The 19,661-nt window shown below is 20.6% G+C and overlaps 1 protein-coding gene across 1 annotated transcript in view; it reads left to right on the forward strand.

Moving 5' to 3' along the window:
* LOC117169428 (MAPK regulated corepressor interacting protein 2-like) overlaps positions 1-17,699 on the forward strand; it is a 19,455-nt gene extending 1,756 nt beyond the window's left edge. The window contains exons 2-4 of the mRNA XM_033355804.1: positions 5,640-5,752; positions 5,830-5,937; positions 16,332-17,699. Coding sequence (XP_033211695.1) covers positions 5,640-5,752; positions 5,830-5,937; positions 16,332-16,408 — 298 coding nt within the window. The 3' untranslated portion in view covers positions 16,409-17,699. The remainder of the gene's footprint in view (positions 1-5,639; positions 5,753-5,829; positions 5,938-16,331) is intronic.
* Positions 17,700-19,661: the final 1,962 nt, after the last annotated feature.

Below are 19,661 nucleotides of genomic sequence, written 5' to 3' on the forward strand. Positions count from 1 at the left end.
ATTTGAGATATCGAGAATATTTTCCAGAATTTTCGTTTTTCGGAAAATTTCTATTACTTTTTTTTTATTTTTCCGGCAATTATTCAAATTAAAGTTGACATTTTTCAATCTTCTTTTTTTATTCTACTGATATAACCGCAATCAAAAATTGTATTAATTTTATTTGTTACCAATTATTTATTATAATTCACATTAATATTTTAAAAGAATAATAAATTTGAAATATTTCACTTTTTCCTAAATAAATTCCAGGAAAGTTAAACTTTTTCTTCAATATGAAGCTTCCAGAAGAATTATTTTTGTAATATTCTCCTATCGCCAACATTTTTTAATTTAAAAAATTTTATTTTCTCAATTGTAAAAATGGTTCTACTAGAAATTACACATTTTTGCTGAAATTCTGATACTTTTTCTGAAATTTGGATACTTTGTAAAATTTTAAATATACTTGGAAATTTCTCCAAAAAATTACACAACAATATTTAAAAAAATGAGCAAAATTTTGTTGTTGTAATTCATTGCATAATTTTTGTATTTTTCTGCAAAAATGGATGTAATTTTTCGCGCTTATTTGTAAAAAAATTTTCACCAGGGATTGAAACTAAATGTTTTAATAAGATTGTTACAATATAGTTTTTGTGAAATTTTTGATAAAACGTTAAAACTGCCCAATTATTTTAATTTTAATTTATTCATCCTTTTTAAAAAGTTTTTTGAGGTTGTTTTTTTTTTGTTTGTTTTTTATTTTTAGGAAATTTTTTGAAAAATAATTTAAAAATTTGTACGCCGTTGCTTTTTATGGAAAAATAAAAAACTTCAAGGTCTTTATTTTTTTTTAAAGATTAATTTTTTTTATGGAACAGAAGAAAAAAAAAGTGTACCCTATATGATTTATTTATTTTTGATCAAGTTTTCTTTGCACCGTAATTTATTTGGCTCGCAGGCAAATCAATTCGGATATATAAACTGATAAATAAAAATAAAATAAAGTCTTTATATAAAAACAAAATATTTGGCTCTCAGACAAGAATTTACTTGATATAAACAAAGGATTTTATTTGCATCAGTAAAAAATTCTTTGCTCTGACGTAACAACTAAAATTGACTTGGTTAAAAAAAAAGAATATAAATTTGCATTTAAATGTTTCCTGTCTTCGAAAATTTTCTCAAAAAATTAAATATCTAAACCTGGAAAACATGCAATTTTTAGGATATTTTTGCGAGAAAATGTTACAATTGTGTTTTAATTGTAATATAAAATTAAATAATAATAATTTTGCATTAGTAAAAATAGCAGACAGAATTTTATTACATTCTCCTTGATTGAAAATTCGTCTTTTTGCTTTCAAATTCAAAATTTTGGTTTAAATTGCCTCTCTTTAATTGAAAATTTAATTATTTTGTCGAAATTTTTTTTTGTCTGGTTTAAAAATAATTTTTTTTATCTCAAAATTTAATTATTATAATTGAAAATTTAATTTTTTGGTTGAAAAATCGTTGTCTTTTGTGGGTGGACAATTTTCTTAGCTGAGAATTTAACTATTTTTGTTGAATATTCGATCAGTTTAGTTTAAAATTCATATTTTTGGTTAAACATTAATTTTGTTAATCTGATTTTTTTTCTTTAGCTGTAAATTTATTTTTTCTGTTTGTCGGAAATTAAAAAATATGTTGTAGAAAATTTCTTGTACCTTTGTTCTTGAAACTTTAATTATTTCATTTTTTGTCGAAAATTTATATATTTTAATTAGAAAATTTATCTTTTTTGGGAGATAATTAAGCTAATTTGTTGACAATTCAACTATTGCAGTTAAAAAAAAAAATCATTGTCAAAAATTCATGCTTCTGCTTGAAAATTAATTTTTTAAACTATAAATTTAACTATTCGGTGTTTCGTCTGAAATTCGTCGTTCAAAATTGATGTATTTAATTGAAACTGTGTTTTTTAAACATAATTAATCTTCTTTGTTGAAAGCTGATATTAAACTATTTGGTTAAAAATTAGTTTTTTTAAAAATAAAATTCAACTTTTTTTACAAATTAATATGTCTTTATTAATAATGCAATATTTTACTCGGAACGTTAGGAGTTTGAAGTGTTCTAAATTGAATTCTATATAATTCCATAAGCTTGAAAATTAATTTTGATTAAAAAAAATGTTGTTAAAAGTATTTTTATCTTAAAAGTTCCATTTTAAAACAAAGAAATTAATTTTTAACTGAAATGATTATTCTTGAACGGGAATAGTTTGGTCTTTTTTAGCAAAAAAATTAATTTGCAATTCAAGGGGAAAAATAATTTTTAATTAAAATTATAAATTTTCCAGTGGAATAGTTATACTCTCAGTTAAAAATTAATTTTAAATTAAAAAAAAAAACATCTTGAACAAAACTTATGAATTTTCATTTAAAATAATGAATCTTCAACAGGAATAATTTAATTTTCAGTCAAAAAATTAATTTACAATAAAAAAATTCCAACAACAAAAAAATTTTTTTGATATATTTATTTCTTGAATAGTTAGGAAGTTGAAGCGTTTAAATTTAAATGCAATATGGTACCGACATTAATTTTCTAATTTTCGTAAAATTTTACAAATGAAAACAAAATAGTTATTCAATTATGTATGAATAATATTAATTTTATACCTTAAGGCATTAAAAAAAGTCAAAAAATTACAGAGAATTTTTTCCAAAATTTTAATAGGCACTGAAACATGTGTCTAAAATTATTAAAATATTTTAATTTAAATAAAAAATCATTTAATTTAATACACAAATATGGATTTTTCACAAAATAGTTATATTTCTAACTAAACAGAATAATTTTTTAATTTATTAAAAATTTAATATAAATCTAAAAAATTTACATTTTTAATTTAATTTAAATTTAATTTTAAAATTGAATCTTCTTGTAAGAAGATTAAGTTTATACCAAAACAAACGAAGTTTCCACAGATTACATATTTTTTCAACTAAATAATATAAATTTTTAACAAAATAGTTAAATTTTCCAATAAAAAGTATCAATTTTCAAACATAAATGTTATACTTAAATTTTTAGTTCAAAAAAAGTTTATTTTTAATTAAAAAAAAAAGTTTTTAACGAAATGGTTTAATTTTCGACCAAAGAGATGCGTCTTTAACCAAAAAACATTGGAATTTGAATAAAAAATAATTGAATGCAATAAAAAAATATCAATTCTATACAAAATAGATAAATTTTTAAAGTAAGAGATGAATCTTTAATGAAAAAGATGACTTTTTAAATAAAAAATTTCAAGTTTATACCAAGAACCGCAGAATTTCAAAAGAAAAAATATACTTTTAACTAAAGAAGATCAATTTTCAACTATAAATGTAATAGTTAAATTCTTCATTTAAAAAAAGATCAGTTTCATTAAAAAAAAAGTTTTAAAAAATTGTTAAATTTTCAAGCAAAAAAATTTTATACTAAAAAACGCGTAGTTTTAACAGAAAACATATTTTCAACTAAACAAGATAAATTTTTAAGCAAATTGTTGCATTTTTAACTATAAAAGATCGATTTTCACCTATAAATGTAATAGTTACATTTTCAGTTTGAAAACTTTATTAAAAAAAAAAAAAAAGTAAACGAGTCTTCAATAATATGGTTCAATTTTCAACCAAAAATATGAATCTTCAGCCAACCCATCTTTTACTTTTAATTAAAAAGAAATGAATCCAATCAAAAAGTATCAACTTTTTATAATATAGTTGAGTTTTTAATAAAAGAGATGAATTTTTAATAAAAAAGTAGAACCTTTAAATAAAAATATTAAATTTATACCAAAAAACAAGAAGTTTCAACAGAGCACATATTTTTAACTAAACAATATAAATTTTTAACAAACTAGTTTAATTTTTAATTAAAAAGGATAAATTTTCAACTATAAATTTAGGTTAATTTTTCACTTAAAAATAAGATAATTTTCATTAAAAAAGGAAACGAGTTATTAACAAAATTGTTCAACTTTTAAAGAAAAAAATGAATCTGCAACCAAAACATATTTTAAATTGAATAAAAAATAATTGAATCTAATAAAAAAAAAGTTTAGAAAACAGTTAAATTTCTAAAGAAACGGATTAATTGTTAACGATACAGAGTAATTTTTTAATTTATTAAAAATTTAATAATATAAAATGTTATATTTTTAATTTAATTCTAATTTGAAAATTTAATCTTCTTGTAAGAGGATTAAGTTTGTACAAAAAAAAAACACGAATTTTCCGCAAAACAAATATTTTTTCAACTAAATAATATAAATTTTTAACAAATTAGTTAAATTTTCAATTAGACAGGATAAATCTGCAACCATAAATGTAATTGTTAAATTTTTAGTTCAAAAAAAGTTCATTTTCATTAAAAAAAAGAAACAAGTTTTCAACGAAATGGTTCAATTTTCAATGAAAAAGATGAATCTACAACCAAAAGATATTTTAAATTGAATGAAAAATAATTGAATCTAATAAAAAAAGATCAATTTTTCAGAAAATAGTTAAATTTCTTTAAAAAAACAGATTAATTGTTAACGAAACAGAATAATTTTAAATTTAATAATATAAAATGTTATATTTTTAATTTAATTTTAATTTAATTTAAAAATTTAATCTTCTTGTGAGAAGATTAAGTTTGTACAAAAAAAAGACGAATTTTCCACAAAACAAATATTTTTTTAACTAAATAATATAATTTTTTAACAAAATAGTTAAATTTTCGATTAAAAAGGATAAATCTGCAAAATAAATGTAATTGTTAAATTTTCAGTTAAAAAAAAAATCATTTTCATTAAAAATAGAAACGAGTTTTCAACGAAATGGTTCGATTTTCAATGAAAAAGATGAATCTACAACCAAAAGATATTTTAAATTGAATAAAAAATAATTGAATCTAATAAAAAAGGATCATTTATTTACAAAATAGTTAAATTTCTAAAGAAACAGATGAATTGTTAGCGACACAGAATAATTTTTTAATTTATTAAAAAATTAATAATAATATAAAACTTTTATATTTTTTATTTAATTTAAAAATTTAATCTTCTTGTAAGAAGATTAAGTTTGTACCGAAAAAAACAGGAATTTTTCACAAAACAAATATTTTTTCAACTAAATAATATAAATTTTTAACAAAAAAGTTAAATTTTCAATTAAAAAGGATAAATCTGCAACTATAAATGTATTTGTTAAATTTTCAGTTCAAAAAAAGTTCATTTTCATTAAAAGAAGAAACGAGTTTTCAACAAAATGGTTCGATTTCCAATCGAAAAGATGGATCTGCAACCAAATAATATTTTAATTTTAATAAAAAATAATTGAATCTAATAAAAAATATCAATTTTTTTGCAAAATATTTATATTTTTAACGAAAGAGACTAATTTTCAACGAAATAGAATAATTTTTTAATTTATAACAAATTTAATCCCGGGTATTTTACAAATAAAACAAAAATAATTATTCAATTTTATATATAAACACTACTAATTTTATACCTTAAGACGTTAAAAAAAACGAAATACTTTGAGATGTTTTTAAAAAATCAGAAAATTACAGAGAATTTTTTACAAAATTTTAATGGACACTGAAATATTTGTCTAAAATTTTGATGGAAATTTCAGTGGCCGACCACAAATGACTACAATGAATGGGAAGAGGCCTTCTTCGATTCCTCCGAGGCATCAGACAGAGTCCACTTCTCAGCATCTGGATCTGATTAAGTATATATATGATTGTAAGTTTGAAAAAAAAAAAATTGCTTCGCCAAAATTCTTATAATTATTTAAATTTTTACAAAAACGGTTTTTTTAGCTTGGAATTCAGTTTCGAGGGAATTGGACACCTGTAATTCGTCAAATTATAGAAATGGGGCCTCAGTTACATATTATCAAGAACGTGAACCCAATCCACAGCTCAAAGGTAAACAAGGGCATAATTTATTTTTGTTAAAAAAAAATTATGTTAATTGTATTAAGTTTCAGCCCCATTTTGTTAAAAAATGGACTTTTTTCTTTGAAAATTCTTCTTTTTTTTTTGAAAATTTAAGTATTCTAGTTAAATATTTATCATTTTAGTTAAAAATTCATCTTTTAAGTTAGAAATAAATTCATTTGGTTGAAAAATAAATTGCTTTGTTGAAAATTTATATATATATATATTTTTTAATTGACGATTCATTATTTTAATTAAAAATTCTTTTCTTTGATGAAAAATTCACGTATTTTATTTTTAGAAAACTACTTTTTCGATAAAATATCGACGTTTTTTGTAGAAAATTGTCAACAAATGTTTTTTTTTTTTTTTAGAAATTTTAACTATTCTATTTTTTCTTAAGAATTAATATGCAAATTTCACTATTTAGTAAAAAAAATTCTTCTTTTTGGTTTAAAATTCATCTTTTAAGTTAGAAATAAATTTACTTGGTTGAAAAATAAACTCTTCTGTTTAAAATTAATTTTTTTATTGAATATTCATCATATTAACTAAAAAATTTACCGAAAATGTAACTATTTTTTACAAACTAAATTTTATTTTTTTATAAATTAAATAATTAACGGGATATTAAACTATTATATTTTTCTTAAAATTTTATCATTTTGAGATGAAAATTCAACTATTTGGTTCATAAAAACTATTTTTATTTAAAAGTGAAACTATTTTTTCCAAAATTGAAATAATTTGTGGAAAATCCGTTTTTATTTTATAAAATTAATCTTATTGGTTGAAAATTTTCTTTTTGTAGAAAATAATTTTTTTCTCTGGAAATTAATCCGATTGTTTGAAAATTCCTTTTTTTTTTTAGTTGAAAATTCAAGTATTCCAGTTAAATTTTCGTTTCAGTTGAAAATGTATCTTTTAAGTTATAAATAAATTCACTTGGTTAAAAAATAAACTCTTTTGTTGAACAATAATTTTTTTATTGAAGATTCATCTCTTTCATTAAAAATTAATTTCTTTGGTTGAAAAATGAAATATTTAATTGAAAACTTGTTTTTTTTTTGGATAAAAAGGAATGTTTTTTACAAAAAATTAATTTTTTTTGTTATTAATGAAATAATTAACGGGAAATTCAACTATTCTATTTTTGGTTCAAATTTGATCTTTTTTGGATAAAAATTCAAGTATTTGGTTAATAATTTATATTTTTTACATAAAAATTAAACTATTTTTTCAAAAATTAATACAATTTATGGCAAATTCGTCATACAAAAGTTCCATTTTGAGTTGTAAATTTGTGTTTTCCAATTGAAAATTTATTTATTTCGTTTAAAATTCGCCTATTTTCTTTTTTTAAAAAAGAAATTATTTTTTGATAGAAAATCGTCTTTTTTGTACAAAATAATTTTTTTTTGGAAAGTTCTTCAAATGGTTGAACAAATTTTCCTTTTCGTTGAAAATTCAAATATTCTTTCAGTTTAGAAATAAATTAACTTTGTTTGAAAATAAACTCTTTTTTTTGAAGATTATTATTTTTTATTGCAGATTCATCATAATTTTTAAAATAATTCTTTGGATTAAAAGGAATTTTTAAAAATGAAAATTTAACCATTTTTTGAAAATTTGTTGTTTTTTTTTTTGGTTCTGAATTAAAAAATTAACGGGAAATTTTTTATTAAACAAATTAAACTATTTTTTTCCAAAATTTACTAAATTTTTGAAAAATTCGTCTTTTCTTTACAAAATTAATCTTGATAGTTGACGATTTATCTTTTTTTATGTAAAAATCCAACTATTCTGGTAGAAGATTCACAATTTTAGTAGAAAATTTCTGAGTACCCTTAAAAATTAATTTTTCCAGCTAAAAATTTAACCGTTCCACTTTGAGTTATAAATTAATTTTTTATAGTTTAAAATTATCAATTTGAATGCAAATTTGTCTTTTCTAATTGAAAATTTATTTATTTCATTGAAAATTCACGTATTTTGTTTTAAAAATTACTTTCTTGCTAAAAAATCTTCTTTTTTTTGGCATAAAAAATTTTTTTCTTTGAAAATTAATCTCTTTATTTAGAAATTCTTCTTTTTCGTTGAAGTTTCATTGAAAACGTGTTTTTTTCTTTGGATGAAAAGGAATTTTTGTATCGAAAATTTGATTTTTTCGGTTAAGAATGAAATAATTAACGGGAAATTCAACCGTTCAATTTTTGGTTAAATTTTCTTTCTTTTTTTGATGAAAATTCAACTATTTTTTTTTAATTATTTTTTTAAATTAGTTTTAATCAAAGTAATTTTTCTTTGAAATAAAAGAAATTTTTTAAAATGAAAATTTGATTTTTTTTTTAATGTTGAGAATTTTTGTAGGTATAAAATTCAAATTTTTCAATTGAAGATTCATTTTAATTAAAAACTGATTTTTTTGGATAAAATTGATTTAATTAAAAACTTGTTTTTCCGTTGGATGAAGAATTTCTTCTGTGGAAAATTTAACTGCTTTTTTGAAAATTTGTTTCTTTTTTGATTGAAAATTATTATTATTATTATTATTTTACTGAAAATGTAACTATTATTTCATTTAACTATTCCATAATTTTATACAAACATTGATCTGCTTGGTGGAACATTTTTTTGTTGCTTAAAATATAAATATTCAATTTTTGGGTGAAAAATGATTTTTTTAATAACTATTTTTTTCAAGTTATTTTTTTTGTGGAAAATAATTTTTTAACTAAAAATTTAATTTATCACAATTAAATGTTCTCTAGTATTACTTGAAAATTCTTTTAAATGGTTGAAAATTAGTTTTTTGAATTTAAAATTAATTATTTAATTTTTAAGTTTTCATTGACAATTTATCTTTTTTGGTAAAAATTAATTTTTTTTTGAAAATTCAACTATTTTATTTAAAAGTTCAGCAGTTTTTTGGTTCAAAATTAATTTTTTTCTACTAAAAAGAATACGAAATTTCCACAAAATACATCAATTTTTTAACCAAATAGTTGAATTTCTCATTTAAAAAATAAAATACGAAATTTCTAAAAAAAATTAATCTAAATAGTGGAGTTTTCTACCAAAAGGAATACGAATTTTTTCACATAATACATTAAATTTTAACCAAATATTTGAATTTTATTTTTTAAAAATACGAATTTGAAACAAGTCACATCAATTTTGATCTAAATATTTGAGATTTATATATAAAAACAAGGATTTTTCAAGAAATTATATAAATTTTTAAAGAAGTAGCTGAATTTTCTATAAAAAAATACGAATTTTTCAACAAAATACATACATTTTTAACCAGATACTTGAATTTCCGATAAAAAATCCGAATTTGAAATAAATTGCATAAATTTTTGACTAAATAGTTCAATTTTCTGTTTAAAAAGTATGAATTGGAAACAAATTATATACATTTTTTAAGATACAGCTGAAGTTTATATAAAAAATAGGAATTTAAAACAAATAACATAAATTTTTAATTAAATAGTTCAATTCTATATGTAAAAAAATACGAATTTGAAATAAATTACATCAATTTTCATCGAAATAGTTGGATTTTCTATCAAAAATAAGGTATTTTTAACAAAATACATAAATTTTTAACCAAATAGTTCCATTTTCTGTGCAAAATACAAATTTGAAACAAATTACATACATTTTTAACCAAATAGTTAAATTACCCATGAAAAAAATACGAAATTTCTAAAAAATAAATCAAAGATTGATTCAAATAGTTGAATTTTCAACCCAAATATATGAATTTTCCATAGAATACATCAATTTTTAACCAAACAGTTGAATTTTCTATTTAAAAAATACGAATTTGAAATTACATAAATTTTTAACTAAATAGTTGAATTTCATATTTAGAAAATATGAATTGGAAACGAATTACACACATTTTTTAAGAAATAGCTGAATTTTCTGTAAAAAATACGAATTTGGAACAAATGACATACATTTTTAATCAAATAGTTCAATTTTCTGTTTAAAAAGTACGAATTTGAACTAAATTACATCAATTTTCATCGAAATAATTGAATTTTCTATAAAAAATAAGGTATTTTCAATAAAATACATAAATTTTTAACCAAATAGTTAAATTTCCTATACAAAAAATACGAATTTGGAACAAATTATATACATTTTTAACTAAATAGTTGAATTATATATTTAGAAAATATGAATTGGAAACAAATTACATACATATTTAATCAATTAGTTGAATTTTCTGTTTAAAAAATACGAATTTGAACTAAATTACATTAATTTTCATCGAAATAATTGAATTTTCTATAAAAAAAATAAGGTATTTTTAACAAAATACATAAATTTTTCACGAAATGGTTGAATTTGCTATACAAAAAATACGAATTTGAAACAAATTACATAAATTTTTAACCAAATAGTTCAATTTCCTATGAAAAAAATACGAAATTTCTAAAAAATAAATCTTTATCCAAATAGTTGAATTTTCAACCGAAAAAAATTGGAATTTTCAACACAATACGTGAATTTTTAACCAAATAGTTAAATATTCTATGCAAAAAATAAGAATATGGAACAAATTACATACATTTTTAATCAAATAGTTCAATTTTATGTTTAAAAAATACGAACTTGAAACAATTTACATCAATTTTTATATAAATAGTTTAATTTTCTATAAAAAAAAGGATTTAAAAAAAAAACAGGAATGTTTAACCAAATAGTTAAATTTCTTATTTAAAAAATACGAAATTTCTAAAAAACAAATCAATTTTGATCCAAATAGTTGAATTTTACACTAAAAATAAATATAAGAATTTTCCACAAAAAACATGAATTTTTAACTAAACAGTGGATTTTTCTATTTAAAAAATACAAATTTTCTGCAAAGTACATCAATTTTAATCAAAATTTTTTATCAAATAATTTTATACTAAAAAGAAATATAAGAATTTTCCACAAAATACATACATTTTTAACCAAACAGTGGAATTTTCTATTTAAAAAGTACAAATTTTCAACAAAATACATCAATTTTAATCTAAATAGTTGAATTTTCTACCAAAAAATACAAATTTGAAACAAATTTCATTAAGTTTTAACTAAATAGTTGAATTCTCTATAAAAAAATACGAATTTGAAACAAATTACATAAATTTTTAACCAAATAGTTAAATTTCCCATGGAAAAATATGAAATTTATAATAAATAAATCTTTATCCAAATAGTTGTATTTTGTACACAAAAAAATACGAATTTTTCACCAAATACATTAATTTTTAACCAAATAGTTTATTTTTCTGTAAAAAAGGATTTTTTTAACAAATTGCAATTAATTTTTAAACAATTATTGTTTTTCTATAAAACAGTTAAACTTTCGTTCCTTTGGAAGGAAAGTTTATTTTTTATTTATTTAACAAAAAACATAAATTTTCAAGGTAATAATTGAATTTTCAATTAAAAAGGACAAACTTTTATCCAAATTGTTGAATTTTTAATTATAAAATATCAATTTTTTACTAAAAATTAAACAGTTAAATTTTCAGTTAACAAAATTAATTTTTAAAAAAACTAATAATTTTTTAATTTTCAATAAAAAAAGGATTTTCTTAACAAAATGCAATTAATTTTTAACCAATTACTGTTTTTCTATAAAACAATTAAACTTTCGTTCAAAAAATTAATTTTGTAACTGAAAATTTAACTGTTTCATTTTTTGTTCAAAAGTTATCTTTTTTGATAAAAATTTAATCTTATTTTTAATTGAATATTTACATGTTTTAGGTAAAAATTCATCTATTTGTAGAAAATTATTTTTTTTGTTGGTAAAAATTTTTGTAAAAAATTCGTTTCTTTTTTGCTTGAAAATTTATTTTTCCAACTTAAAATTTAAGTATTTTATTTTTGCTAGAAGTTTTATCTTCTTATTTTAAAGTTCATGTATTTGGTTAAAAATTAAATTTTCTTTTTAATTGACGATTTATAATTTTATTTAAAAATTTCTTTTTAACAATTCCATTTCTTGTAGATTTTTTTTTTTTAAGAGAGAGATAAATGTAATCTTTTCCGTCAAAAAATGTTCTTTTTTTAGAAATTTTAACTATTCTATTTTTTGTTAAGAAATAATTTCTTTTGATCAAAAAAATATTTGGTTAAAAATTCGTTTGTTCTTTTTATAGAAAATTTATCTTTTTTGTTGAAGACATTTTATTGAGAATTCACATTTTATTCATGGAAATTTTTTAACTGAAGATTTAATTTCTTTATTTTTTTTTCAAAAAACGTTTTTTTTATGAAAAAAACTATTTTGCTGAAAACTAGTTGTTTTTTCTTGGTTGAAAATTTAATTTTCCAAATTTTTTCTATTTTAATTTTGGATAAAAATTGATCTTTCTGGGATGAAAATTAGTTTGCTTTGTTAAATTTTTTTTGTAGAAAAATAATCTTTTGGGTTTGAAAATCCAACAAAATATATTTATTTTTAATTAATTAATTTTGTTGAAATTTAATTCTTTAACTGAAAATTTAACTCGTTCAAAAATTTGTTTCAAAATGTATCTTGTTCCGTTGAAAATTAAACTAAAATAGGTTTAAAATTCCCGTATTTTAATGAAAATTCTAATTTGTGGAGAATATTGTAACTATTTGTAAAAAATCCTTTGTTTTTTTCTTTTTTTTTTGGCAAAAGAATACTCTCTTTATTTGAAACTTTATTTTTTTGGTTAAAAATGAATTTCTGTGGCTGACGAATTTTACTATTTTTTTCCAAATTTGTTTTTTTTTCGGTTGAAAATTTATTTTTCTGCCTCAAAATTTAAGTTTTTATTTTTAGCAGAAAACTTATCACTTTGGTTAAAAATGCATGTATTTAGTTAAAAATTAAATTTTTTTTGTTGGTGATTGATCATTTTAGTTGAAACTTCGCTTTAAAAATTCCATTTTTGTGGAAAACTTTTTTGAGAATTAATTTGTTTGGATAAAAAAATAAAAATATTTAGTTGAAAATTCGTTTTTTCTTTTTATAGAAAATTGATCTTTTCTGTTGAAAATTCCACCTTTTGGTCAAAAATACATATTTTTAGTAGAAAATTCATCACGCTGATTAAAAATTCGTTTCCTTGGCTGAAAATTCGTTTCTTTTTAGTTTAAAAATAATAAATTTGGCAGAAAACTCGTTTTTTGTTGTTTCAAATTTACTTTTCTAACTGAAAATTGAACTATGCTAGTTTTGGTGTGTATATTTAGCATTTTTAATTGAAAATTTATATATTTTATTAAATTTGAATCTTTTTTGTTTTAACTGAAAACTTAACTCTTCTATTTTTGGTGAAAAAATAATTTTAGAAAACTATTTTGTTCAAAATTGTTTTTTTTTTCTTGGTCAAATTAATTTCTGTGGTTGAAAATTTACCATTTTCCTTGATTTTTTTTTTTTTTTTTTTTTGATTGAAAATTTATTTACTAACTGAAAATTTAAGAATTTTACTTTTGGTAGAAAATTGATATTTTTAGTTGAAAATTCATTTATTTTGTTAAAAATTATTATTTTATTTTAGTTAACGATTTATCATTTTAATTGAATCTTTACTTTTATAATTGCTTTGTTTAGAATTAATTTCGTTAAGTGAACAAAATTGAGTTAAAATTTTTTTTCAATGTAAATTTATCTTTTCGATTGAGAATTCCACTATTTGGTCAAAATTTCATATTTTGTTTTAGAAAATTCATCGCTGTTGTTAAACCTTCGTTTCTTTGGCTTAAAATTAGTTTCTTTTTAGTTGAAAAATAATTAATTTTGCAGATAACTCGTTTATTCTTGTTTAAAATTTAATTTTCTAACTGCAAATAGAACTATGCTAGTTTTTCTACGTAAATTTTTCTTTTTTAATTAAAAATTTATATATTAGATTGAAATTGGTTTTTTTTGTTGATGTAGAAAATTTATTTACTAACTCAAAATTTAAGAATTTTATTTTTGGGAGAAAATTGATCTTTTTAGTTGAAAATTCATGTATTTTCATAAAAATTTAAATTTTTTTTTGTTAAGAATTCTTTTCTCTGATTGAAAAAAAATGTCAGTTAAAAATTCGTTTTTTTTTTTCATAAAAAATTCATCTTTTACGTTGAAAATTTCATATTTTTTGTAGAAAATTAATTGCGGAAAACTCGTTTTTCGTTGTTTAAAGTTTACTTTGATTTTATTGCAAATTATATTTTTTCTGAAATTTTAATTTATTTATTTTTAGTTAAAAATTCATCTGTTTTATGTAAAAATGTAACTATTTTTATAAAATCTGTCTTTTTTTTGGTAATTTTTATTTAGAATCTATTTTTTAACTGAAAATTTAATAATTTTATTTTTGGTAGAAAATTTATCTTTTTAGTTGAAAATTCATGTATTTTGTGAAAAATTTAATTTTTTTTTTAGTGGACAATTTATCATTTTAATTAAAACTTCACTTTAACTCCTTTTTTTTTGAAAATTTTTGTAGAAATTTTTACTATTCTATTTTTTGTTAATAATCAATTTCTTTGAGTGAGAAAAAAAATTAAGTTAAAAATTAGTTTTTTTTTATAGAAAATTAATCTCTTGGTTTGAAAATTCCACTATTTGGTCAAAGTTTGATATTTTTTGTAGAAAATTCATTACGGAAAACTCGTTTTTTGTTGTTTGAAGTTTACTTGGATTTTATTACAAATTAGGTTTTTTCTGAAAATTTAATTAATTTATTTTTAGTTCAAAATTCATCTTTTTTAGGTAAAAATGTAACTATTTTTATAAAATTTGTCTTTTTTTGTAAAAGAATACTCAAATTAGTTAAAACTTCATCTTTTTGGTTAAAAACTCATTTTTCTGGTTGAAAATTGATCTTTTTAGTGGAAAATTAATGTATTTTGTTAACATTTTTTTTTAATTGACGATTTATAATTTTAATTAAAACTTAAAACAATTTTTTTTCTGAAACTTTGTTTAGAAACTGTCACTATTCTATTTTTTGTTAATAATTAATTTATTTGAGTGAGAAAAAAAATTAAGTTAAAAATTAGTTTTTTTATAGAAAATTAATCTTTTGGTTTGAAAATTCTACTATTTGGTCAAAGTTTGATATTTTTCGTAGAAAATTCATTGCGGAAAAATCGTTTTTTGTTGTTTGAAGTTTACTTGGATTTTATTACAAATTAGGTTTTTTTCTGAAAATTTAATTAATTTATTTTTAGTTCAAAATTCATCTTTTTTAGGTAAAAATGTAACTATTTTTATAAAATTTGTCTTTTTTTGTAGAAGAATACTCAAATTAGTTAAAACTTCATCTTTTTGGTTAAAAACTAATTTTTCTGGTTGAAAATTGATCTTTTTAGTGGAAAATTCATATATTTTGTTAACATTTTTTTTATAATTGACGATTTATAATTTTAATTAAAACTTTACGTTAACAATTTTTTTTTTTGAAACTTTATTTAGAAACTTTCACTATTCTATTTTTTGTTAATAATTAATTTCTTTGAGTGAGAAAAAAAATTAAGTTAAAAATTAGTTTTTTGATAGAAAATTAATCTTTTGGTTTGAAAATTCCACTATTTGGTCAAAGTTTGATATTTTTTGTAGAAAATTTATTGCGGAAAACTCGTTTTTTGTTGTTTGAAGTTTACTTTGATTTTATTACAAATTAGGTCTTTTCTGAAAATTTAATTAATTTATTTTTAGTTAAAAATTCATCTTTTTTAGGTAAAAATGTAAATATTTTTATAAAATTTGTCTTTTTTTGTAGAAGAATACTCAAATTAGTTAAAACTTCATCTTTTTGGTTAAAAACTAATTTTTCTGGTTGAAAATTGATCTTTTTAGTGGAAAAAATGAAGTTAAAAATTAGTTTTTTTTTATAGAAAATTAATCTTTTGGGTTGAAAATTCCACTATTTGGTCAAAATTTCATATTTTTTGTAGAAAATTCATCACCGATTAAATATTCGTTTCTTTGGCTTAAAATTCGTTGTTTTTTTCTATTTAAAAACTTATTTATTTGATTGAAATTTTTTTTTGTTGAAAATGAATTTTTTCGGTTTACTCTTTTTTATGTGAACAATTTATAGCTGTTGTCCAAATTTATTCGTTAGATTCTTTGATTTTATTTTCAGGAATTCTGCATATTAACTTGATTGTTAAATTTTAAATATAATAAAATTTTTTTTTATTTGATTCTCATTTAAATTTCTAAAATTTTAATAGGTTTTCTATTACTTTGACTTTTTTCGCCATTTAAATTACGCGCCCTTTCCAATATAAGGCGATACATTTTCCCGCGAAATTTAAATAGTTTAAATTTCAATTGTAAAAAAAGTACAAATTGTAAAAAGAAAATTGCAAATTGCAAATGTAAATTACAGATTTTCAACCATTCAATCTGGAGACTTGGTGGGGCCAGCGAGTGGTTCAAAGCATCACGAGAAATGCGAGCTCCTAGTGCCAGGCCCCGCAAATCGAACCCAACCGAACATTCTCTCACAGGCACAAGAAACAGAAGAGATAGGCGCTCCTGATTTATTTAAATTTAGGGCTCTCGCGTCCACGCAAAATATCATTTAATTTTTTTTTTCTATCCCAACTTTTTTAAACTCTTCCCAATCTCTCGTAATACGAGAGAATTACATGTAATATTGTCACTATTTATTTTATCTATAGCAGGCCTGTTCGGAAATTTTTTTTTCTGGAGAACTGAAACTGAAATTCAGATAAGGGAAAAAAGCAATATTGAAAGCATGAATGATTAGTTGGAGGATATGAAAAGGCACTCTTTTTAACTTGAATCAGTCAAACAGATTTGATTAAAATTTAGAGTGCCAGAAAGTCTTGAAGTGTTTGGAGTTTACGACATTCCTTCAAATACCTTTTTTTTTTTTTAATCAATATTCGGTCGTTTCCTGTATTCCCCTTTCGTAGTATTTTTTTCCGATTTGCTTTAGTGCCTTTCTAAAAAGTATCCTTTTTTAAAAGAAGTGTTGATCTATTTATTTAATTTCTGATTTTTATTTATCAATTATGCATACACAGAGAAGACGATGCTTTTTACAGTCATAAAAAAAGTCGCTCACAGCTTTTTTCTTCGATACTGAGAAGTCAATAGAGCGCTCTCACGCTATTGTAGACTTGTTGATGAATTTTTCCACTCTAGTAGTATAGCAACAGGTATCTGCAACAGTATCTGCATTACCGACTGATGGTAATACAGAATTTTACTTTATCGACCGATAGTAATATCAACTGATGGTAATGCAGATTTCTAATTTGTCTTCAGTCGGTAATGCAGTCCTGCAGCTATACTACTCTCGCGATTCGCTTTTTTTTTTTATTCTTCCAGAAAATGTTGTGCCGGACAGAATTTTTACAGTAATTGCTACGCCGTTTTCAGATTTATACCAGAAATTTGTTTGTTTGAACTGAACTCAATTAAAAATGACATAATCACTTTCGCATTGCAAATAAGGATCGATACGGAAATAGTGCCTTCGTCCTTGTTTGAATGCACAAAAGTGGAAAGCTAGTGCGTTGTTTGTAATAAAATATTGCACCTTCTAGCGCGACTGAAAATTGCTACAGGTTCAAGTAGTTTTAATGTAAGACTATTATTTAGATGGGTGTACACCGACATTTTGTACTATTGCAGTACTCGCATAGTTACATTATTAATAATTTTTAAGGCTAACCAGATAACGTTTCTAATGACAAACAATAATATCTAATGTCTTGTACAGTAAGGATTCTTGTGTTTGTTTTATTTTTTCCTTTTTCCATAACATTTCCTTGAGCGGGGAATAACACCAAAAATTGCGGATGATCCGTATATGAGGAATTACCCTGGATTACGTTATATTACGCCGGATTGTGTAGGTTTACTCTGAATTACATAAAATTATGGCGGATGGTTTCGTCTAAAGTTGACTTTAGCCAATTTTCAGAGGATTAAATTTTAACAAAATTCATAGATTTAAAAAAAATAGATGGAATTTTAACAAAATAGTTGAGCGTTTAATTTTGGAACAAATAGTTAAATTGTAAACTTAAAAAAAGCTTTTTTATCAAAGATAGTTATACTTTCAGTTAAAAAAAAAAAATTTCAACCAAAAAACAATTTTTTAACGAAATTGTTAGGTTTTCAAATCAAGAGCGTAATTATTAACTAAAATGATCAATCTTCAAATTCAACAGATTAATTGTAATTTAGAAAATAAGTTTTCAACCAAAAACAAACCGTTTTTCTACACAAAATATCAATTTTCAACTAAATAGGATTAATTTTCAACCAAAGAGGGTTAATTTGTAACAAAATTGACAAATTTTCATTAAAATAGATGAACTTTTCAAAATACAGTTGAACTTTCAATTTTCGAACTAAATAGACGAATTTGTTTAATCAAGAACATACATTTTTCGTCAAAAATGGATTATTTAAATATTAATTATTTTAAAATATTAATTTTTTAAATACTAAAGTTAAAAAAAAATCATAATTTGCAACCAAAAAACAACAATTTTTCAATAAAATTGTTAGGTTTTCAAATCAAGAGCGTAATTATTAACTAAAATTATCAATCTTCAAATTAAACAGATTAATTTAGAAAATAAGTTTGCAACGAAAAACAAAACCGTTTTTCTACAAATATATCAATTTTCAACGAAATAGGGTTAATTTTCAAAGAAAACGGGTTGATTTTTAACAAAATTGATAAATTTTCAATAAAATAGATGAACTTTTAACAAAATAGTTGAATTTTCGAATTAATTAGATGAATTTTTTCACCAAAGAAGATACATTTGTCATCAAAAATGGATTATTTAAATATTAATTGTTTTTAAATATGAATTTATTCATCCATTACTTAACAATTAAAGTTAAGAAAAAAAATTTTAACCAAGAAAGAACAATTTTTTAACAAAATTGTTATGTTTTCAAATCAAGAGAGTAATCATTGATTTAAAAAATCAATTTTCAAATTAAACAGGTTCATTTTAATTTAGAAAATAAATTGTCAACAAAAACCAACCGTTTTTCTACAAAATATATCAATCTTCAACGAAAAGGGGTTAATTTTTAACCAAATTAATAATTTTTCAATAAAATAGATGAACTTTTAAAAATAGAGTTGAACTTTCAATTTTAAAACTAAGTAGACGAATTTTTTTACGCAAGAAGATACATTTTTCATCAAAAATGGATTATTTAAATATTAATTTGTTTATTCATTATTTAAATATTAAACTTAAAATCATAATTTGCAACCAAAAAACAAACAATTTTTCAAAAAAATTGTTAGGTTTTCAAGTCAAGAGCGTACTTATTAACAAAATTATCAATCTTCGAATTGAACAGATTAATTTTAATTTAGAAAATAAGTTTTCAACCAAAAACAAACCGTTTTTCCACAAAATATATCAATTTTCAACGAAAGAGGTTTAATTTTTAACAAAATTGATCAATTTTTTAATTTAAAATATCGAATCTTCAGCACGAATAGTTATACTGTCAATTAAAAATTAATTTTTTATTTAAAAAAAAAAAATGTTCAACAAGTGAAATTAGTTTTCACCTGAAAAAATGAATCTTCAGCTGGTATAGTTTTATTTAGAAAAAAAGAGATGAAATTTTAATAAAATAATTGAGCTTTTAATTTTGGAACAAATAGTTTAATTTTTAACTAAAAAAGAGACTTTTCCTTCAA

Source organism: Belonocnema kinseyi, chromosome 3 (genome assembly GCF_010883055.1).
Source record: "Belonocnema kinseyi isolate 2016_QV_RU_SX_M_011 chromosome 3, B_treatae_v1, whole genome shotgun sequence".
Lineage (NCBI taxonomy): Eukaryota > Metazoa > Arthropoda > Insecta > Hymenoptera > Cynipidae > Belonocnema > Belonocnema kinseyi.